This window comes from Ischnura elegans, chromosome 8 (genome assembly GCF_921293095.1).
Source record: "Ischnura elegans chromosome 8, ioIscEleg1.1, whole genome shotgun sequence".
Taxonomy (NCBI): Eukaryota; Metazoa; Arthropoda; class Insecta; order Odonata; family Coenagrionidae; genus Ischnura; species Ischnura elegans.
This window is the reverse complement of record NC_060253.1, coordinates 46719198-46742760: the sequence shown is the minus strand read 5'-3', so window position 1 is coordinate 46742760 and position 23563 is coordinate 46719198. Positions and strand designations below refer to the sequence as shown.

General features: G+C 40.2%; 2 protein-coding genes across 3 annotated transcripts in view; both read left to right on the top strand.

Moving 5' to 3' along the window:
* Positions 1-3054, top strand: part of LOC124164513 (cdc42 homolog) — a 33270-nt gene extending 30216 nt beyond the window's left edge. For both annotated transcript variants that reach the window (XM_046541857.1, XM_046541858.1), the window contains exon 7: positions 1071-3054. The gene's annotated coding sequence lies outside the window, so the exon portion shown is untranslated. The remainder of the gene's footprint in view (positions 1-1070) is intronic.
* A 7005-nt stretch (positions 3055-10059) lies between these two features.
* LOC124164403 overlaps positions 10060-23563 on the top strand; it is a 74303-nt gene continuing 60799 nt past the window's right edge. The window contains exon 1 of the mRNA XM_046541727.1: positions 10060-11654. Within this exon, the coding sequence (XP_046397683.1) occupies positions 10060-11654 (1595 nt within the window). The remainder of the gene's footprint in view (positions 11655-23563) is intronic.

Sequence of the window (23563 nt, the reverse complement as noted above, 5' to 3'; positions counted from 1 at the left end):
TAGGAAACCAGGACTTAAGGCAAATTGCCTACGCAGGCGAGTGCCTGGCTATGACTCATGCTATCTCTACTCCACTTCCCCCACCGCTATTCTTCTATTCCATTCCACTCCACTTCTTCTATTACATTCCTTTCCGGTTTGGTCTTTACTGGTAACGGCATAAACATGCCCGAGTGCGACGAAATCTCTGGTCACATTGGCCGCATTCAAACCGCATGCGAGGCCATGGCAATAATTGCACATTTGTGATGTGAAATATACAATTGTAGATCATAAGTAATATTTTTCTGGATTTACGAATGATTAAACATAAAAGAATGTTCTGACATTAATCAAGAGTTTTTTCCCACTGCTGATCATAGTCTACAATGCTAGAGCAGACGTCCAAGTAAACTTCATTCAAATATACCTTGTCAACAAGTTGATAAAATAATTCCACATTAAGAAGGGGATTCTAATGGAAATAATAATCCCGGTGTAGCATTGTATTTCTAAATAATGCAAATATATCTTGGTGCTTTCGCATCCGATTATATTTTTTTAACATATATCGCAGAAAACTTCGAAGGACCATGAGCACAGATAATCCGTAACTCAGATAAACCGCATCCGGATAATCGAGAGTCTGCTGTACTATCTTTCTTCTTTTTTATTTACCAATTAAGGAAAAATGACGTAGCAACTCATAATAAAGTAATGATGTAAATAAATTATATGCATTATATGGGGGATGACAAATGACTGTTAGGGAAATCCATATGATCGTGGATATTACGGTACAGGTGTCAGTTTAATTTTCAAGTTCAATACGATTATTATAGCTAATTTGCAATTGGCATACCTTGACAAGTATGTCCTTTAGATCAATGAAATTTTTGGGAATAGGTACGGAAGTGATGTTAAAATGACCGCATGATTTTTTTTTTGGAAAATATTTTCACAAAATTTTGATGAATGTCAAGGAATTTCTGTGTCCACCCTGGAATCTATTTTGGAGTGTGAATTGCAAAAATGTGTTTTCTTGTGCCTTGGTCTTACTCTCAAGGGCTTCTCTTCACCTCTGATTACAGGAAATGGAGAAATGAAGAAGGAAATGTTTTGCTTGGGCTTATGTGGGCATCAAAAGGAATCCACTGTGACCCTCCACATTGTGCGACGACTGACATCAGCATTGGAATGGAACTGATATTTTGTTCTCGAGTGTTCCGCACCCCATGAAACCCTTGTCCTGTGTTATTTTTGCGAAGGGAACGTTTTCTTCTTGATTGATATTTTTGTGCATGAGAAGATGGACGGAATTGATGCATTTTTTCAGGTGTGTGCAATCCATTTTTTTATTAGGAGAGGGAGAGCGCAAAGTGACAGTGATCATAGAAATGAAGTGAGAGGACAAAGTGGGAAGAGGTTTTATAAATTTTTGCCGTTGCCGGCTGGGGGGTGGATACGAATGAGGCCATAGTTTTTTTAATTGCTGCGCTCGCCAGGGTTTTTCTATGTGCATTGAGTGAATGTATATTCCCCTGTATGGTGATCGTGTGCTTGGGCTAGTGTGCTTGTTTGTGTGAAAGGAATGTGAGGCTGGCATGTGGATTTTTTGTGGTTTTTGGGGAAACTGGGAAGTTTGTTGACCCAAATGTAGCATTTCTAACATCATAAGGGATTGGGCAACGCCAACGTCTTTTTTCTACTACCAGTTTGAATTAGCATCTAAGGCCTTAAAGATGCCCTTGAGTGCTTGGCGTGTGTTATTGTAATTTCCCTCAGTCCCTTTACAAGCTGTGTTTACCCTTTTACTGTGGTCTTTCTTTTTATATAAGTTGTGCAATTGACATAAGTATTCTTTTGATTTTTTTTGGCCTTGAATTCGAAACTGAAGTGCAAGGATGTAGTTATTTGTGCCAAGCAGAGAGAGTCGGAGCTTTTTCTGTTTTTATCTCTTCCATCAAATGTCATTTGTCGGTTAACGTTTGTAAATGTTGACATGAATTGTGAGGTGCCATTGCAATCGGCTTTGCTCTCTCTCCTCTCATCTGGTGCAGAGTGTAATTAATTACCAATAATTCATGCTGATTGCTGTACATACTAAGGAAAGGTGCACAGGGAAGCAAGAACACAGTCTTGTCTCTGTTGTTGTTGTTGTTTACAGTTTGAGGCATCTATTTCTTCCAATGCCTCACATTGAAGCAATACATAACACAGTGACTTATTTCCCATTTGAGCTGTAAAAATGGGTGTGGGAGTGAATGTCAGAGAACTAATAATTGTCTTCAAAAGTCTTTTTTATGGTGAGGATGCGATCCGTCCCGGTTCGTTTCCTTACTGGAAAAGTGCGGCGAAAAAAAAACAGGCAATGTGTCGTGACGCGTGCGTAGACTAATATTTCTTGGAAGTGGGTGATGAGAGGCACCTTTCTTGTGCATTCACTATATCTTATGTGGATTTTTGATAACGGATGAGTGAGTCCATATTTTTATGCCATTGGCAGATGATTGATTAGAGGGGAGACATGAAAGAAATTTGAATGCATTTGCAGAAAGTTCCTCGGAGGTTACGTGCTTTTTGAAGAAGAAAAATCTATATATACATATATATACATACAAACATATATTAATAAAATAGGTTATTGATTATGGGAATGGAGCAAATAGATTGGAGGGAGAGAGGATTTGTGTGTGATGACTGTTTTGATTGAGTGAATGTTAATGTGTGTGGCTGGTATTATTATTATTATTATTACTCCGAAAAATGAGCATCCGAAGAGTGTAATGATGGAAGTTTGACTGATGGATTCTCTCAAATGCAGTAGAATATGACTGTCTTCACTGCTGATTGAGGGAGAGCTTTCAGATTTCTGTTCAACCAAGAGGGGAGATTGTTGTGATTCTCATTCTTGCACTGGTCTTCGACTTCTGGCTAAGTGAGTAAAGGGAGGGATACAGTTGATGAGGCATTTAATCAATCTTGTATCATCAGGTTTATTTAGATTAATAATTTGCCATTTGATTGTACCATGATAGCCTCTTTGATATTTAATTATACAATGATTACCATGAATTAACTGTGCATTCTTTTTTGTTCCTCCCAGTTGTTGTGTTTCAGGGAATTACAGAGCCATGTGGAAGAGTGAAATTCTGATATATGCCAAGCATGAAATAGTCTTTCCTGGCAAATTATTTGCGTGAAGTCTTCTTGGGATTTCCACCTGTTTAAATCATTGTAAATCACCAACCTCTCAACAGATTGTGCGAAAAATCCACCGGGAAAAATCAATGCCTTGACCGGGATTTGAACCCGGATCCCCTACTTTCTGGTTGATTGCTTTAGCCATTTGAGCTACCGAGGCATCATTTCTCCCTGTGGATATTTGTGGACACTACCGGACAAGGTGGGTGGTCCTTGCAGGTGACTCCCGCTAGTTATCATTGTGGCTAGTCCTGGTATATTTAAAACCCTCTCAACTGATGACTCTGCCATCGACATTGGGGTGAATGAATAAGTTTGACTGAATAAAAAATCATTGGGATGAAACTATGAACAGTCACAACAGGTTTCACCTGATTGGCTGGAATGATCTTGGGAATTAAGTTATATGAATGCTATCATTTTATATTTTCTTTAAAATGGGATTGCATGCATGGCTAAGTTTTTATCCCATTTATACCCGTCAGTCACAGTTACTTTTATTCAGCCTAATCTCAAGTTCCTCCGTAACAAGCCTGTTCCAGAAGTTGTTGGAACGTCAGACCAATTTGGCTCTATCTGATTTTATCTTCTGCTCCATAGTGATGCTATATGTTCAGACACGGAAAACATTTTGGGCTGGCCAAGACTAAAATTCTTTGATGCTCCTTAAGCCTGTTGGCTATCAATGTACCAGTCTCTCCCATATAGATTTGGCCACTTTCTTGTGACTGCTTATGGTTACAATCAAAGGCTTTTTATTCTGTGAAACTTATTCATTCATCCTAATCCGGTGAAGACTTCATGCTAATGAATGTCATTTCTGTTCATTTGTAATGAGATGCATTTCACTAGATTCTTAAAACATTGCCACAATTTTTTAATGAGAGTCGTGTTGACCCTGAGCATCAGTTTTTTACGGTGCTTTGTTCAAATGAAGTGAATGAATTTGGGCCAATAGTTAAAAAGAACTGAGGTTTTTATTTGAGCTACCTCTTTCCTGTCAATCATCAGAATACCTGTACAGTCTGGAGGGGTGTGGAAACATCTCATAACACAGGACCCAATGACTTCGTTTTCATGAAACCTTTGTCTTTGTCACACCCAGGGATGTGAAACCTCTTGAAATATCATTTCACAACCCACCTCGAGTTATTGTTTAAAGAAAGAGGTCATGAAACTGAAACCCTTTGTAATGAGAGCACAGGTAATGAAAAATGGCTTGTAACAGATGTGAGTCCTTACTATTATTGACAATGTTTTTTAATTGATTGAAATATGTAATGTTTCTGGTTACAGTTCTAAGCTGGGAAAAATGGTTTGGTTTGGAATTTAATTTAACTGAGGGACGAATACCTCCTCCAATGTACACCAAAACTGAGGCTCTGTCATATTTGCTATCATCCAATGAACTATCTAAATTAACATTTTGCAACATTCTTCAGGAAGCCTTGGAAATAATGGAATTTTGAATTTGAATTGTGAATTCAAGTCACTCCGAATGGAAACAAAAGATGAGCATGATTATGGGGTGCAAACTTGACTTAGGTATTTAAGCGGGTTTAAAATTCAATGCAGACGAAGTTACATCCTTCCCTTCAGTATGGAGTATTACTAGAGTAGGCTTCTTGAAAACAATAGAATGTTTTTAACGTTTGAAAGAAACATTTTCTTTTCAAGCTGGGAAAAACTTATTCCCGTGAAATTTGAAGATTGAAGTACTGTGGGACCTTCATGTATCATCTTTATAAGGGGATGGATGAAAAAAGAGACGTGGCCGATCGCGGAGGGTTTGCCTTCTTAGACGGCTGTCAGCTCTCAACCTTCACTGTCTCAAAAAATCCCTTAAGGAAGAAAGTAGGGGAAGCAGTGGCCTACTTCTATATCCTCCCTCCTACTAAACCATACTAATGCTATACTGCCTGAGGCGAGCTGTGAGACCGTGTACCAGTTAAGAGACCATTGAGTGGGAAGACTATTGCTTCAACGATAACTTCTTTCTTATCTTCCATTTTGTTCGAATGGTCACACAAAGTTCAATCTTGTTGTACAATTTTGTGATCATACTACAAATAATCACTTGAGTACTTGGTTTTTAACCATTTCCATTCAGCGTTTCATTCAGTTCTTCATTCCATGTATGCACTTAAGTAGGAAAAATTAATAATTATAGATTGACCTTGGACCATTGTAGCAAGAAAGCCAATTTAGTGGGATTCCTACCTTTAAAATGATCCCTATCACAATGAATCTATTGCAATTGGATCATATTAGTTAAAAGTGTGTATTATGAAATTGCTTAGGAATGTACTATTGTTTCCAAAAGTCTGTGTGAATTTATGCTCTACTCCCTGGTTGAATGAATGGATATATTTTCTAAAACATTAACTGAAGGGTTGGCACACAATGCTTAGGCCCTTTCGGGAAGAGCCTAAGGTTGCTGAAAGTCTATAAGGACATCTTGCGTTGGGGCTTGAATAACTGGAGTGAAGCGGCAGGATATGGGGACCCAGAGAAAGGAATGTGTAGTTGAGGAATCTTGTGTCCACACACGGTTTGAAGATTGATGGTGCTGACTGGAGGATTGATGATGCAGCTTGGGTGGTGAATGGTGCTACTAGTGATCATGAAGCTGAGTTCAAATGAATGCAACTTTTTTTACACATTTTTTTAAATTTTCTGATAAATTCTATTCCTTCAGTTACTCTCATTGGTTACCAAAAATGATTAATTCTTTGTTGCCTGTAATATTTATGAATTGCTAACATCATTGGAACATTTCAATGTTCTGCAGGAATTTCCATTCTGACAATCGGAATATATTCGAGTTCCTGTGTATGTTTAGTAATCGAGAAGTCTTTTAAGAAATGGGATGCAATGGAAGTGGAGAATATACATTTAAATTTAAAGAAGCTACTATTTTAATTCTATATCAAGAGTAAAAAAAAGAAGCAGAGGTAACATATTGCATAAATTTAGTAATTAATGTTAAGGCAAAAGAAGATGGCCCCATTAAACGATTTTCGTAATTGGAGTGATAAGCACAATACAATCGATGTGAAGCCTTTGCTAATATATAAGTCACTGCATTTTTTCTGTCTAGCTTATCTAAATTGACATAGATTGGTAATTGTTAGAGGTCCGTGAATTTCGCGAGACGCGATATCGCGAAATAACGCGAAATCGGTAAATAAAAACGAAATTTCGCGTTTTAGGTGGATTAGCGAAAAAATCACATCTAATGAGACATAATCTATTAAAGACTAAGCCTTCATTGTTTTAAGCTGCCAACATTCATTCGCTCTATCTCATAACGATTCCAAGGTCAATTGGCTCGTTTAGTCTCGCGCATAACGCATCCGCGTAATATCGCGCGCTGTAGTGATTTCTCCGCCAGAATTTGACGTTAAACTTGTCACAGCTTCTCTCTTCGATTCCCATGTATCAATCCTGAAATATTTAGAATGAAGCGCTTTCTCACCTGAAGAATTAGATATTATGAATTAAAAATGTGCGGAAAGAAATTTAACGCGGCCGCGGAAGAGCGGAAATACCAGCTCAAGCGCCCGGTACGCGTCAATGCCGAGCAGTAATTCCGGTGACTCACCGCAACGCATTAGACAGCGTTATTGGATAACTTGTTGCAGGAAAACCTTGAGTGTGGGTCTAATGTAACAATTTCGTTGACTTAAACACTTGGCTGGGATCGGGCCGCCGTTTACGGCACGGCCCACAGCGTGGCAAAGAGTCGTCTCGTCTGAAAGCGGCCTGAATTTCACGGCGTCGCGTCGTGACGTGAACGGCGGCCGGCGAAAAGTCGTTTCATCAAAAAGCGGCCTCAATGTAGCACTGCCCGTATTTCACGCCGTAGACGGCGATCCAAAAATTCTGGAATGGCTCTCGAACTATACACATATGAGGTAGTGGAAAATAGCTGTTTGCTGATCGTATTAACCTAGACTACATATTTGAACCATTCATATACCTTGAACAAATGTAAGTTAAACCATTTCTTTCATTTAGTTTTATCAGAAGTTTTGTACAATCCAAATTGTGTTAAATGCTATGTAAAATGCTTAATAAAGGTATAAGCATTCATGAAACGTGTACCATAAAACGCCTATAAACGTGGGAAAATTGTAGCATTAAAATAACACCGCCAAGATTTTCTATAACACCGAAAGCACATGGTTTTAAAACGAATTTTAGCAAAAAATAAAACCTCTTTCACGGACCTCTAGTAATTGTAAGTTTTACATGTTGTAATTCATTAAACGTATTATTTTAGGAAAAACAGTCAAAACCAAAGAATTCAACCCAAGTTTCTAGTCTGATGTGACTTTTAAAACCAAGTCATTTTCAGAGGTAAAGTTATAAATGGAATAATGATAATGACAGAAACACGAACCATCAGAGGGTGTTGTCAGCGGCGATTTGGGGGAACTAGAACGACTTATCCACTCAGCCAGAGGAACGGGGGGCTGCGAAAAAATGGGAGGGTGGGGCCGTGGTGGGTACGGAGAGTGTTCTCTGTGTGTTTGGGAACTCTGCGACTCTGCCTTCATAGCAGTGAGGCACTAGAGAGAACACAGATGGCAGCGAGGGACGAGTGTGTAGATCATGAAATTTTGTAAATTATTTTTTTCTAGGTAGAAATGGACAAGCTAAGTTATTTGTGCAGTTTGAGTTTTCAGTCTGTCTTGTCTTGTTTGGGTCTAATACTAATAACATAGACCTGCATTTATACGGTTCTATGTATCATTTTTTTTCAAGTTCTGTTGATTGAGTATCATTTATTTTTGTGTGCTGAATCCGAAAGCTGTCTTATTTTTACTAGATTGAGTCAGGCCCCTTTCAGACGTGACGGCTTTTCGCCGGCCGCCGTCCACGGCACGGCACAATGCCTTTAAATAACCATAGTTAGCAATGGGTGTCTTCAGACGAGTCGAATCACGCCGTGGACGACACGACGCCGTGGACGGCCGCCGTGGTATCCACGGCTCCCATTTCAATCCGGCCCGGCGTACGCCGTCCACGGCGTGAAATAAACACTGTGGTGTATTGGACTGTTCAGACGCGTCGACTTATGCCGTCCGCCGCGTAGTTCTATAGAATTCAGAGTAGCGTGATCGGCGAAGAAATGCGGACATGACTAATATTTCATCGTTCCCATATTTTAAATTGTGTTTTTGAGCGAGATGGGACATTTTGTAGTGGACGTTGACGCTTTTCTACCAAATCCAAGTCATGCAATTACGTGTGCGATATGTCCAACAGCTATCAACCTATCTAGAGCTAATCATTTATTTAAATGGAGAAATAGAGAAAAAAGGCTAAAATATGTGTATTCTATTAAGTAAATAATAAGACTAACGATGTACGCAAAAATAGTCTATATGACTTCAAATAATCTATATGACAAAATAACAATATATAATAAAAACAAAAATAATCTATATGACAAAAATAGTCTATATGTACATATCAATTGTAAATTACGCCGAGTCTAGACATTCCATACAATCGGGGAGCTGCCGCGGACTGCGCGCGCGGCAAAAACATCGATTTTTATTTTTAGTTGATTCTAATGGTCGTATTTGATTTCTTTTGATGGACACTCTAAAACGTTTGATGTAATTTAATATAAATACATGGTAAATATTTTGAGATAGCACGGTGATCCTTTTCTTATAATCCCAAATAAACACAAAATTTCGACGAAAAACAGTCCTACAATTTGTATCGTATCGACGATAAATATCGATAATTATAACGAAGAAATTAGGTTATATGAAATGTAAATTGAAGGTGGCACTAAATAAATTATATCTTATGCGTAATTAACTTGCAAAAATTTCACTTTCCAACGTCCGTCGAGCACGGTATTCCCCGTGGACAGCTGAAAGCTCCGAACTGTGCCGCACGTTCGAAAAATCGATCTTAATTTCGGCGTCGCGGGTGGTCGCTTTCTCCTTTTGGTATCACTCTCTGCAGGTTTTGTTGCATATGTGGTGTAAATATCTCGAGGTAACTCGGTGATCCTTTTTTTATAATCCTACATGGACATAAAAGTGGAGCCTGAGGAAAAGAGGAGCCTTGTAATTTAGACTTTTTTAAAGGAACTCTACCAAGCATGCATAACCTCAAGGATGCGGAAACAGTTAACTACCAAATCGAGGTATTGAACATTCTGGAGAGGATACAGCAGTTGCGAGCAGTTTCTTCTCCTCTAGCAGGATCAATTCATTCTCCGACATCACTTAAATCTACGCCGTCAAATCAGTCAACTTATTCTGTGAGAGAAGTGGTATAGTTGCAGAAAGGTTTCTCGGGTTTTCCACCGGTTGATGTCGTCCATGTCTCCCGACGTTTCGATCTGCGACTTGCTGATCATCCTCAGGGGATCTTCCGAATGCCGTTCTTCAAAAATTTTCAGTATATATACACTCCATCCGAGTTCAGGTGTAACCTGATTGGTTCGGCATTCGGAAGATCCCCTGGCGGAAGATTCGGCATTCGGAAGATCCCCTGAGGATGATCAGCAAGTCGCAGATCGAAACGTCGGGAGACATGGACGACATCAACCGGTGGAAAACCCGAGAAACCTTTCTGCAACTGATACGCCGGGAAAATCTAAGATCATACATAACTCACCTCTACGGGGAGGAGACACATCGCAGCGTGCGTAAACTTTCGGACCTACGCAAGGAGAAGGCAAAACTATTATGCAGTCTTGCTTTTCTTCTGAAATGCCGCGACGAAGAGGCTATTCCAACTTTTGCCAAGGTGAAATCCTCGCTTAAATCGACGAAAGTAGATCGAATTCTCCAACGGACCAGCCTTGCCCTGCTCAGAGAACAAATACAGAACAAACGACGGATGCTGGATCACAACGCCAAAACTTTGAGAGATCTTCACCTACGCCTCTCTACCATTCTTTCACCGATTGACTGGGAGCATGTTGATCGGGCCACCGCAGCCTTGGGTGATTCATTGCATAACCGTGACACGGAGAGACTGAAGCAGAAGTTCGAGCGTCTACCTAGGAAAAATAAACCTAACACGAAACCAGATCGCCACCGCTTGGTAATAAATCTCACCGACGAGAGGATAGACGAAGACACCTTATCTGTTCTCTCCAAGGGCCTGAACTTTGCACCGGCACCACGATCAATACCATTCAGCGACATCATCGGTGGAGTGGAGCAAGCAGTACGAAAACTACCCAATGACGCCGCAGAAGATATAAGAGCAGAGATATCTATGACTTTGAAGAAAGCTGTGCCGCCCAAGTCCAACATCAGTTTTAAAGAAAGAGCTGCTCTGCGATCCTTACGGAAAAATACTGCAGTAACCATCTTACCAGCCGACAAGGGCAACGCTACCGTACTCATGAAAACATTGGATTATCAAGAGAAGATGAAGGAGTTACTCACAAACAACTCATACAAGAGAATTCCACGAGACCCCACGGACTCTATTAGCAGAAAGACTATTAAGCTCATCAAAGAAGCGGGAATTCCACTGGAGACAGCGAGGCACCTTCGAGCAGAGGCACCGGTGCCTCCCAGAATCTACGGATTACCGAAGATCCATAAGGAAGGAGTTCCACTTAGACCAATCGTGAGCGCCATAAGTTCGCCAACCTATAACCTGGCAAAATATCTAACCGGCATTCTTGCACCACATGTGGGTGTAAGTGAACATCATGTGAAGAAATCACTGGAATTCGTCGAGACCATCAAAGAGATCCGAGTGGACACGACTGACATCCTTGTCAGCCTGGACGTGGTGTCATTGTTTACCTGTGTACCATTGGCTGACACGATGCGGCTCTTAGCAGAAAGATTCGACTCTGACACAGTCAAGCTCTTCCATCATGTGCTGACTTCGACCTATTTCTCATTCGATGGACAATTCTACGAGCAGACAGAGGGTGTAGCCATGGGTTCGCCGCTATCCCCAGCAATTGCGAATTTTTACATGGAAAACTTTGAAAAACAGGCTCTCAACTCAGCTCCACTGAAACCCAAATGCTTTTTTAGATATGTGGACGACACGTTCCTGATCTGGCCACACGGAAAAGACCTGGCCCTGGACCTGTTCTTCGCCCACATGAATAGTCAGCATCCGAGCATCAAATTCACCATGGAAAAAGAGACAAATGGCCAACTCCCGTTCCTCGACATTCTAATCCAGAAAAAGAAAGATGGAAGCCTGGGACACAGCATATACAGGAAAGCGACTCACACCGACCTATATCTCAACAATCAGAGTCATCACCACCCATCACAGAAGCAAGCTGTGTTGTCTACTCTATTGCACAGAGCGAAGAAGATTCCCGATAACGAGAGCATCCAGAATGAGATAAAGCACCTGAAGATTACGTTTCGGAAAAATGGCTATAGCAAACATCAGATTTCTGAGGCCCTAAAAAGGACCTTTAACAAGCCCATTGGCGGCATAAGAGAGCCGCAAGAAGAGCCGACCGCAAAAGCCTTTCTTCCCTATGTCTCCACAATATCCGGAAAGATACAACGCATTCTAGGCAGATACAATATTAAGACAATTCATTTACCACCTCCAAAGCTCAGGGATCAACTGGTGAGAGTAAAGGATCCCCTCGGACTGAAGACACCAGGAGTCTACGAAATTCCATGCGAGTGCGGAAAGAAATACATTGGAGAGACCAGTCGGACTATTGAAACCAGAACGAAGGAACATCAGAGGTACTTACGGCTGGCCCAACCGGAAAAGTCTGCAGTGGCGGAGCATAGCATCAATGAAGATCATGCCATACAATGGAAGGAGACGAAACTGCTATGCCGAGCACATGGCTACTGGGACCGCCTTGTCAAGGAAGCCATTCAGATCCGCGTCAACCGCAACAACTTCAACAGGGACACTGGTTTCCAAATCAGCAATGCTTGGAGACCAATAATGAAGTCTATTATATACGACAAAAATGGCGGGAAAACCTCAACAAGCGTGAACCAATCAGGTTACACCTGAACTCGGATGGAGTGTATATATACTGAAAATTTTTGAAGAACGGCATTCGGAAGATCCCCTGAGGATGATCAGCAAGTCGCAGATCGAAACGTCGGGAGACATGGACGACATCAACCGGTGGAAAACCCGAGAAACCTTTCTGCAACTGATACGCCGGGAAAATCTAAGATCATACATAAGTGGTATAGTGTTTTGGGATTTGGGATGCAGCGAAAGGTTTCAACTTTATCAATATTTTATGTATTTTTTAAAAATTCTTTGTATTTTTTTTCTTCCTGTTTGATTTTTTTAATTATTTGAAAGTACTGGAAAGAATTTCTGATAGATAATGTTTTGAGAAGTAAGCAATAAAAAATTCTAAAATCGGACTGAATGAAAAAATCACTATAATGCACTCCCCAGCTCACATGAAAGTGTTAAGATCCATTACATTATCTTTCTTTAGTAATGAAATTTAATGTTTCCTTTGACTAAAAACAATTTTATGAAAAATAATGCTTAAATAAATAATTTTAAAAAGAAATTAAATAATAATAACCTATCAAATGAGTTACTCATTGGCTAGTTACAGATTTCATATTTGTATCGAGGTTCCCCAAACTAAATTTTATATATAAGCAGCATAGATAAAATTTATATCAGCAGTATAGATAAACAATTAAAATAATAATTTATATTATTATTTTAAAATTCGCTCCTATTCTTGATAACGACTCGAGAACTATTGAATAAATGTCGCTGATGGCCGTGCCGATTGCTTGCCGTACTGTTCTCTGTATTTAACAGCGCGCCGCGCCGTGAACGGCGACCGGCGGAAAGTCGTCTCGTCTGAAAGCTGCCTGAATTTCACGGCGCGGTGCCGTGGACGGCGGCCGGCGAAAAGCCGTTGCGTCTGAAAGGGGCCTCAGGGCTGTTTTTAATTCTCCATCTGTTAATTTCTAAACTGTGTCATATATGGAAGAAAATGAAAAATATAAGACACAATTATATGTGAACTAACGTGTAAAATATAACTGAACGAGCACATTCCTACTTTTCCTAATTATTGCATGTAATCCTTATTGCCTTCATCATTGGAAGTGGAAGTGATATTAATACTATTCTGCTAATTCAAGCAAAATTATGCTGTTGAAGTGAAAACTTCTCATCGTTGTTTGGGTGCGGTCTAAAATAAGGCCTTGTGATTCGTTGGTAAATCCATGAATAAAAGTGATGGAACCATGATTAACGATGTTAAATTACGTATGTTGGAAATGTGTCTTGGACTCATTCTTTTTCATATTTGGTGCGCATTCCTATTCTTGAAATCATACAGAGGTAAATAGTGGCGGAGACATAGGGGGGTGCACGCATCCCCCATGTGGGGCTGTCCGCATTGCCTAACATTGCAGAAACACAATTGTAACTACTTTTTATCATAAGATCTCATTGCCTTGAATATGTTATTATTAATTTAAATAAAATTTTCTTTTATAACTTGATAATTTTTCATTACGACAAAAGTAAAGGTAGCTCAAGATATCTTTTGTGTCCCCTTGAGTTTTTTCCTGAATTCACTACAGGATGTAAAACACTAATTGTGGTTAGTTTATGGTTGTCACTGAAGAGCACCGTACATGTGCGACTCATGCTATCAGCTTCTTTCAAAAATTGGAGACCAGGAAGACAGGTCGCGTGAAAAGAGCGGAGCTTGCTAGAAGGAGAGTGGGAGAAGCTATTCGAAAGAAACCACTTCCCACTGTTCATAGGTAACTTGAAACTTTAACTCGACTTCAATGAAATTTTTTCAGACTAAAGAACTCCGGTGTCTATGCATTCCTATTCCACTTCCATTTTTAATTTTTCACAGGGAATTTACTTCTTAACATGCTTAAATAAATATCATAAATACAATGAGTTTGGTGTCATTTTCTTTTCAATTTTGTGCATAATACCAATATTTCAATCCAATCAACATACCTCATCATTGGCCGAAAGTCATTGTTAGATGCTTTTGTTTCACTCAATAAGTGACTCATTTTTTTGACCTCGAGAGACTGGGAAGGTTGAAGAAGGTTGGCTGAAAAAGGTCAGTTGGCAAGAAAGGGGAAGGGGTGAAACATGTTTCTATTGGTCTCGTGTAACTTGATATGTTATTTTGAACAAGTTGTGGTCTTCGTCACAGGACTGATGGGAGGGGGATAGTGGATTTAGAAAAATGTGGGACGTAGTTACTACTCTACGGTACTGAGGTTCTCCTAATGGTAGTTCTTTCTAGGCGAAGATTCACACTATGTGCCCGTCGTGTTTAGCCTTAAAATTTGCATAGATCATTTAAATTAAAATTTCTCGATTTAATTGGTTTGTAGTGTTATTTGAATGTTTTCCTTATTTTGCACAATTTCAGGCAATATTATATGGTAGTACTATGTAGAAAAGGAGATTGGAAGAATGGTCTAAAGATCTTTTTAAAGAATTGATTTGGTAAAAAAACTTGGTGGTTATTTACCTGATTTTGGCTAAAAACTCTGGGGAATCTTTTAGCATCAATTGCATTATATCAATCACCTAGCATGAAAGCCTAATTTTGTTTGACTTTCACTTACAATTTAATTATGCCATTGCCTCTAGTTACATTTGTCAGTATTAGCTTGAAGAATTTTGAATATGAAGAAAGACTCCCTTTCATTCTTATATCCGACCCTAGCTAATACATAGGTACTCGTAGCCTAATTGAGTGACTCACCCATTGGTGCCTAGAAAAGAAATGTACTTGAGTCAACCACTTTCATTGGAGCTTATTCTTTTAGATTATATGATGAATTTTAAAAATTCATGGCTATAATGTGTAAATTTATGTGTATATGAATGACCTATCGCTATGTCATCACCTGAAGGTATTTCTTGATTAATAATTGAATGTATGTTTTTTTTGTTGCATTCGCTGAAGTTATGAAAGTATGAGAAAGAGATGATACCTTCAAGGTATATCACCAATGATCAAACAAGACTTCTGATGCAAAAATTTCAAAATTTGAAATTCAAAAAATATATCAGCGTAATTGCTTTGACTGGGAGTACAAGTATTTCTTGAATTCCTTGGGAAAAAAGAATATATTTGGAAAGGAGTGTCCCTTTTGGCTGTCCCCAAAAAAACATTTTTTTTTTAATTTCAAAATCGTCAATCGGATTCCGATGACCCTCGGGTATACAGGGATAGGCAAAAAAAAGATTTTCGAAAAATTTGAAATACTTAGCGAGAGGCGCCTAAATACCAACACCCTTAATTGTCATACGATTTCGCTAAAAATGTCAAGAGTAATCAGGGTAAATTACCACAGGACAAAAATTTCGTCGGTTTTTGCGTATCTTCCACCATTTAGGCTTTGCGGCCCGTGCAGCCTGGCGCCAAGAGTGGCGCTAAGCGATGCGGCTCGCGCGACGCGGCGCAGCAGACGGCTGAGGCCGTCCCCCTCCCTCTTCTCCTCACCCACGGTCGCTCGCCATGTTCACATGCTTCAGTGACTCTCTCTCTCTCAAATTCAGATTTTGAACTCCTTTCGTAGACCAAATCATGTCGGCACGTATGGTAATGAACAATTTTAACTTTATTTTAGAAAATCGTTACAAATTTGTTAACCTACTGAGAAAATTATTCAACAAAGCCAGGTTTCAGCTGAACAAGCTCTCTCCTCGTACCCTCATTTATCATTTTTCGAAATAGGGAAACAATCTGCAGCAAATATTGCTTTTGTTCTTCGTTGTTAGTAACACTGCTATTGAATTCTGTTATTAGGGTCACCACGGCTGAGGCCGTCTCCCTCCCCTCCCTATCCTCCTCACTTATGGTCGCTCCTCCAGCAGAAGCTCTTCTCCGTTCCCTGGCCTACCATTTTTCGACACTGACAATATTTATGAGATACAAACTGAAAAATATTATGCTTTTATTCCTCACTGTGCATTTCCTCATCTTGTGCGAATTCAATGTAACAAACCGGAGTCCTGGTAGATATGAATCATGGAATTTACTGAGGCGCTGGGGTTAGCAGCAGCTATAAAGGATTCTCTCACTGACCTTCCATAGTTTATAACCTTCCTCCCCCACCAGGCAGGGTTTTAAAGTTCTGATGTCCAAGCCCTAAAATCGTCTTCCGCGAAAGGATAGAGGCTGTAATTGGCATGGTGTTGCATTCTCACGCCCCATTCTCTTTCGGACCTTAATTTTGAATTGCGAAGTCAGTTCGCTGTGGGGCAGCTTCGTGTCTACTGATTCGTGCTGTTATTCCGTGCGCTCTACTCTTGCTCTGCGCTGCAATTCGTCCTAAACGCTTGCAATTCCAATTTGTGTGTAGGTGTGTAAGAGTGCACAAGCGAATGCATATTTGGAACAAGCTTGTTCAGCTGAAACCTGGCTTTGTTGAATATTTTTCTCAGTAGTTTAACAAATTTATAACGATTTTCCAAAATGAAGTTAAGATTGTTCATTACCATACGCGCCAACATGATTTGGTATCCGAAAGGAGTTTAAAATCTGAATTTGAGAGAGAGAGAGAGAGAGTCACTGAAGCATGTGTCCAGGGTTCCCACTCAACCGTGAATAAGCCGTGAATTTCGTCTACCGTGAAAAAACCTGGAAAAAGCCGTGAATTTCTCCATGAAACCTTAAAAATATCACAATCTTGATAATACTACTACGATTGACTGATCAAATTCGATATGTAAATCATGTTTCATGGTCAGACACGCGCAGACTCTTAAGGCCGTTTTACACGGGGCACGGAATTGCGCAGGTTAGAGCTGCATTTATTTCTAAAATGCCGTGGAATTGCCCTAATGCACGAACGAAATAAGAACGGGGGCTATTTTGCCGTCTCGCATTCGCGCATTCTCGCATGTGTTCTATCAATTCACCGTTTTACACGACGCAATTTTGATTGCGCCTTCGCACGTACGTCAGATTGCGCAATTCCGTGTACCGTGTAAAACGGTCTACGCATTTCTCTACACACGAATATTCGAAGTGTAGTGATTGGTCCGTACCGGTCCGTACTGTATGACGATCACATACTGACCGATATTTTCCATTTTAATGGCGGAAGTCTGTTATTTTGTCTAAGCGTTTCGATTTCAGTGATAGCTTGGGATGGACTTGTATTCGAAAAAGGACGAATGAAATAACTTGCATTTCTAATGGACCCAGAATGAACCATTCACGAAAATTATCTGATTTGTAACTCGAAGTTCGGTTCCCACACAAAATTAGGGCACGTGCCATATGCTTCGAAATATGAGTTTGCCATTGGAATTTTACTTAAGGGGATAGGATACTTCGGGAGAACTCCGCTGCAACGGTCGCTGGCATTTAGTTCCGAAAGCGACCGCTGCGTTTGAATTGGAGAGGAAGTTGACTGGGTGGAAGGGGGACTCGAGAGCGAAGAAAAATTCATGGTTGGGGAGAGGGACTGAACTCCCCTTCTGCGGTGTCAGATTTCGGTCCGCTGGCGGTCGGGATCTCGGATAACCTATGCAGACCCCATGGAGTTGTTTGTGTTGCAAAAAAAACTCTTGAGGCCCAAAAAACTCTTTTTGTGTTTTTTGTGTTACTTTAGTTGATCAGCCCTTCCTTCGGTCTCTTTTTCTATGGATAGTTCCCGCATTGAATTCCGCTCGCTTTCTTCACGGTGTCCCATTTCTATTCATCCTGTACCTCAATGAATGCATCGTAAATAAGATTGCAGTTTATAATTTATAATATAAAAATAAAATAGACCGTATGACTTGACTTATTCCACGCCGCAAACCAATATTGCACAATATAATTATTCGAAACGAGAACGCGAGAAATCGTGTATCACTTTCGTTAAATGCAGTTTCATTTTTCTCTCTACCGTTTGTTGTTGCAATCCTTCACAAAATCCACGTTTATATTACTTCAATACTCCGTTTTATTGCGCACTTCAATTATAATTTTTTCCTATGATGGCAACGACAGCATAATTTTTAGTACAGCTGGGAGGAATCCTAAATTACCTCTATTTCGAAAGCTTCAACTCCAAGTATGAAAGGTGAAAGTATGTCTTAAAATTCGAAGACTTTTACAAGTGGTCTATTTCATATGATACATATACGTGTTTATGATTACATTTATAAAAATTCATACACAGTTATTAAATCTCAACTCCCCTGGGATCATGCAAAATTATTTTTTTCTTAACTTTGAAGTCTGTAGCGCTGTAATCGGCACTGAAGCTGAGGAGTCATGATATCCTCATTTTTTTATCTTACTCGTTTGAAAATGCCCGGAGAAAATTAATGTCGCGCCGCAGCACGAAAAATTTCGACTCGGTTCACAATTGGTGAAGGGTATTCAGAGGTGGAATTAGTAACTTCATGTATTGCGATCTCATTACCCTGTAAGAATCCCATCTCTAAAGGCCGTTTTACACGGTACACGGAATTGCGCAATCTGACTTACGTGCGAAGGCGCAATCAAAATTGCGTCGTGTAAAGCGGTGAATTGCTAGAACACATGCGAGAATGCGTGGATGCGAGACGGCAAAATAGCCACTGTTTTAATTTCGTTCATGCATTCGCGCAATTCCGCGCCATTTTAGAAATTAATGCAGCTCTAACCTGCGCAATTCCGTACCTCGTGTAAAACGGCCTTAAGGCTGAAGCCGGAAACTTTTGATGCGCGCGTGACTCGATAAACAATGCGGTTCGCGCGGCTGAGAGCTATTAATTATTTCGATGTATGTATAGCATATTGTAAGCACTAATGGAAGTCGCACTTAAATTTGTTACAATATTAATAAATTTATAAAATTGGCCGAGAAAAGAAAAATGCGTCTTACTCAGCCATGCCATAATATATATGCGATAATCCAGGAAAAACCAGTGGCCGGGGCATAAGGCTGCTGTTGGCCGCACCGCGATATACAGGGATAAAATATTACCATATTTAGTCTCCAGGAGGCCGGTGTGCAAAGAGAAATGAAGGGTAAAAAGTTGAGGGAAAGTATTGATAAAAAAACATCAGCTCCGGTACAATTATTTATTGTAACCAGGTGTATTCTGGCATATTTTAGGCAACATAAAGTTCAGGTAAAACTCTTTTAATTTATCCACCATTGCTATGGCCCAAAACTGCTTTCCCTTTGAATTCTGTCAATTATAATCCCATGAGGAGACCACACAATAAAATCGCAATATTGTTTATCCCATATTTCCAGCTGTCCCTGTACTTGATAAAAATATCTGTTTCTCCTGCGTAACTTATATTTTCCTTCTTTCACTTCCATGAAGGTAGCTCTTTTATTTTTAACTCCTTCCTCAGGAGTAATATACCTACAATTATAGGGGCACTTGATTTCAACCAAGCCTTCACCATCAGATATTACCCCATCAGGACTAGCAGCCAAAAAAGGTAATTTTTCATCAACAAAGAGACCTGCGGGTAAAACTTTATATTTGATTGAAGACTCATATTCCCTGATGGCAGATTTTTCCTCAGCATTTCCCCAATCTGTAGCCTTGTTTCTTCTGAAGGAAGGAAACAAAATATCGTCTGCCACTTTCTCCCTAGATGTTGTGGGCCTTAAATTGCAAATACGGCCAGAGAAAGAGGCCGTCAACCTTTTCCACATTTCCGCCTGCCACGTCGTATTGAGCATTTGCTCTCGTGTTTCCCTCTCCAACTTTTCCCTTGAGGTTTTATTCATTTTTAGTGATGATAGGAAATTATTCATGGAATCTTGGCTGGCCAATGCGATGTCACTTTGTACATCAGGAACAAGCCCATAATGTTTGTCTGGTCCCTCAATTCGCAGACGTTTCTTTTTTGAAGTTTCAGAGAATTCCAGTCGTCGCTTTCTTATGTACTCCCTATTCCTTTTGTAGGAAACAGAATTTTTTTGGGCATTCTCCTGGGCTCTAGCTCGTCAGTCCTTTATGAATTATGCCATGTACATCATCTTTCACATTGAAGGCTACCGATGCAATGGCACACCTAGTTTCATAGGCCCCCCTTAAACATAAATTTAACCTTTTCCCTCCTACGTACTTAGCTACATAAGAGTTGTAGGACTCCGCAAGATTGTCACGTTATATATCAAACTAGCGGAGTGACGAGATAATATACTGTTGGCATAGGTGATATCCTCCCATATGCCGCAACTAATGAAATGAGGGACCAAGTTTTCCTCTCCTTCTTTGGGCCCTTTGCAATAATATTTGTCACATTTATTATGGTCACCAAAAACATGATTCGATCCTTGCTCTATGTCCTTTTGTAGGAGTTTGACCCTTTCCGACCCGGCCATTTTCGCTCTGAAGGAGATTGCCCCACTCACAGCTACCCTCAATCTTGGCAAGTTATTGTTTATTGTTCTCCTGTACCCAACGGGCACTGCCCCTTTTGAATTTCTTGGCCGTCGTGCAATATCTTGCAGTCTACAGCTGTAATTTCTAAGTAGGTGGTTGACGCATTCTACTTTTTGCACTGGTAACTGCTGCCCATATGGCATTTCCCTAGACAGCCTTTTCATTATGCTACTATCACCATCACCTGTAATAAAAAGGATTTCATTACTTGAGAGCGATGTTGTTTGATCGTGAATGATTTCATGATAAAAATATATTAAATATTCAAGTTTTAAAATTAACTTCCAACTAAAGTATTGAAAGAAAATGAATGCATATAGCTTCTAATGAACAAATATTTTATGCACATTAGCTACGTAAGAGTTGTATGACTCTACAGGATTGTTGGTGACATTATATATTAAACTAGGGGCGTACAAAATAGGAGACGCTGAACTACATTAAAATGCGTTTTTCAATTCTGTGAGTTTGCGTATTCAAAATTATGTTCCGAGTAATTCAACCTAACCGAATCAACAAATCCACCAAAGTCTTATCGCAATTACCTATCCGTTTTTTCCAAATGATCCTCAACTCTGAGAAGGCAATCGTCTACGTCTGATTGCTCAGCTCGTCGATATTCATCCTGTTCCTTAGGGTCCATTTCTCCACCATGCCAATTGCTGCATCCAGGCTGAGGTGATGATGGCCTAAGGGGAAAAAACGAATTTTGAGAAAGCGAATTTGCTGACGGTGATGTAATTTACACGTTAATTATAATTAGCAATTAGCGCTCCATTGAATATTTCTGAACTATTATCAACTAAATCGTAGGTATAATATTTAATGTAATTATTTTGCAGCAATATTTACCTTTCCACTACACCTGTTCCGGAACCCAATGGCGATGATTCTTCGGAATGAACGCTTCCGGTTTCAACTGCTACAAAAAAAATGTGTAATAAGGCTTCAGGCAAAGGAGGGAATTTTTATTCTCGTTATTTTTCTTGAAGCTTAAATAATTGGTACACTATCAATACAAGAGAGTCATTTTTTAAACGCAAAATGAATTGAATTTCATTGTGAAATTACCTGCTTCCTTAGGTTTTGGAGGGTGATATTTCCTCTTCTTTGGCTGATAACACTTACGATATCTCCACTTCAGGTAAGGAGTTGGTTTTTCCATAATCTGCTGTCCACAATCAATCTCGACACTGAACCGTCGAAAAACACAGGTGTATCTTGCTCTCGTATATAGCACGCTTGAACTCTCCAGCCTCCCGAAACAAAATATTTTTTTTCTCCGAATATGACGCCCGACGCAGTGGAGCAGTGTGAGGGGAAGGAAGGCAAGGGATTGGTAGTGGGGGAGAGAGAGGGGTAGGAGAGAGACCGCCAAAGAGAGGGGAAGTGGAGGTGGGGGGATCCTTCTCTGGAAGACGACAGCGCCAGGTCCCCGCCAGCGCTGTGATAGACGTTGAGCCGTAGAAAGGCCAAAACATCCATCACGCTCAAGAACATAACGCGAATCTGGTTGCATGCACGCTCTACCGGTATATATATTTGAAATTATGAAAGACGCAGCCTTGACTCAAATGTTTGATCATCTCTGAGTCTCAATTTGGAGCGGAGTAATTCTCACGAGAAAAAGGCGATTTTTTTGGGAAGTTTACAATTTTTTTCTCCTAATAGGTTTTTACGTGTGCAACTGTGAAGACATACAAACCAAGGCTACATATATCCTATGTTTTTTAGTGGAAACAGTTCCTTGTTACATGCAAAAATGGCTCCCTAGCGACCTAAATGGTAGCTTGCTGCAACGGCACTTTTCTGGCGTGGTATCCAGTCCCCTTAAGGAAACATTTCTACGGCAAATAGGCTTACAATTTTAGGCAATAGCTCTCAATAGACTACGCTCACCTATGTGAATATGAAAGTAAAAGTGAAAATAACGTGTTTCAGCTGGTATTTATTTTGTCTTTTACTTGATATTTAAAACCAAGTGCATTATACAGTGGAACCCCGATCTATCGTTCCCGCATTCATCGTTTACCCGCATTCATCGTTCGCCGTTCCTGGTCCCAAATAAAGATCCATAAAGGCAATGTAATTTTTCCCGCACCCATCGTTCTCCGAAGTATCGTTTTCCCGCATTGATCGTTTGAAGATCGCGGTCCCGTTATATGATTTTCCCGCAGCCATCGTTAGACGAAAATGAGACGAAGTGTTTACAACGTGTTGTTTGTGGCTAATAACGACAGACACCCCCAGGAGATTGAATTTCCATGGGGAGAAGCTGAGTGCCGTGGGATAGTTACATTAGCGCATTTCCCAAGATCCGCTAACCCCCTCCACTCAGAACTCGCCTCCCCCCTCTGAAACTTTCCTCTTCTCCGAAATAAAAAAAGGTCTCAGCTCCCGCAGGGATCGTACTACGAAGACCTTAATTTCGACAAATATCAAGTTACACGAGAACAATAGAAACGTGTTTCGCGCCCCCCCCTTTTCTCACCCACTGACCTTTTTCTGCCTAACTGCTTCAAAGTTCCCAGTTTCTGGAGGTCAACTGCTGCATGAATCACCTATTATCCCAAAATGTGTCTCACAAATGAATTTTGGCAATTGGTATTATACTTTTATTAGGTTGAAATATTTGTTATGTTCACGCAATTCAAAAAAGAATGAGACCAAACACGACATATTTCTAACATTATTTAAGGGTGTTCTATCCTAATTCAAAAATCCAAATTCAACCGTCGCCGGATTTTAGTTGCGAAGTCGGCCGCTACGGCCAGTGGAATGGGAAGCCTCCTTGGGTGGAGGGGAGGAGTCGCTGATTGAAGGAAAAAAAAGGAAAGGAGGAGGGGTCGAGCTTCGCTCCGACCGAAAAAAACACCCGACGCTGTATCAAGTTTCACTGCGGAGGGGCGATATTGAGAATAGTCAGGATTCGGAGGTTGATTTTTGCTCTCTGGCGGCATTAGTCCCACTTCAGCCACTCGGTTGCCGTTTCTTGGAAGAATCCAAATAC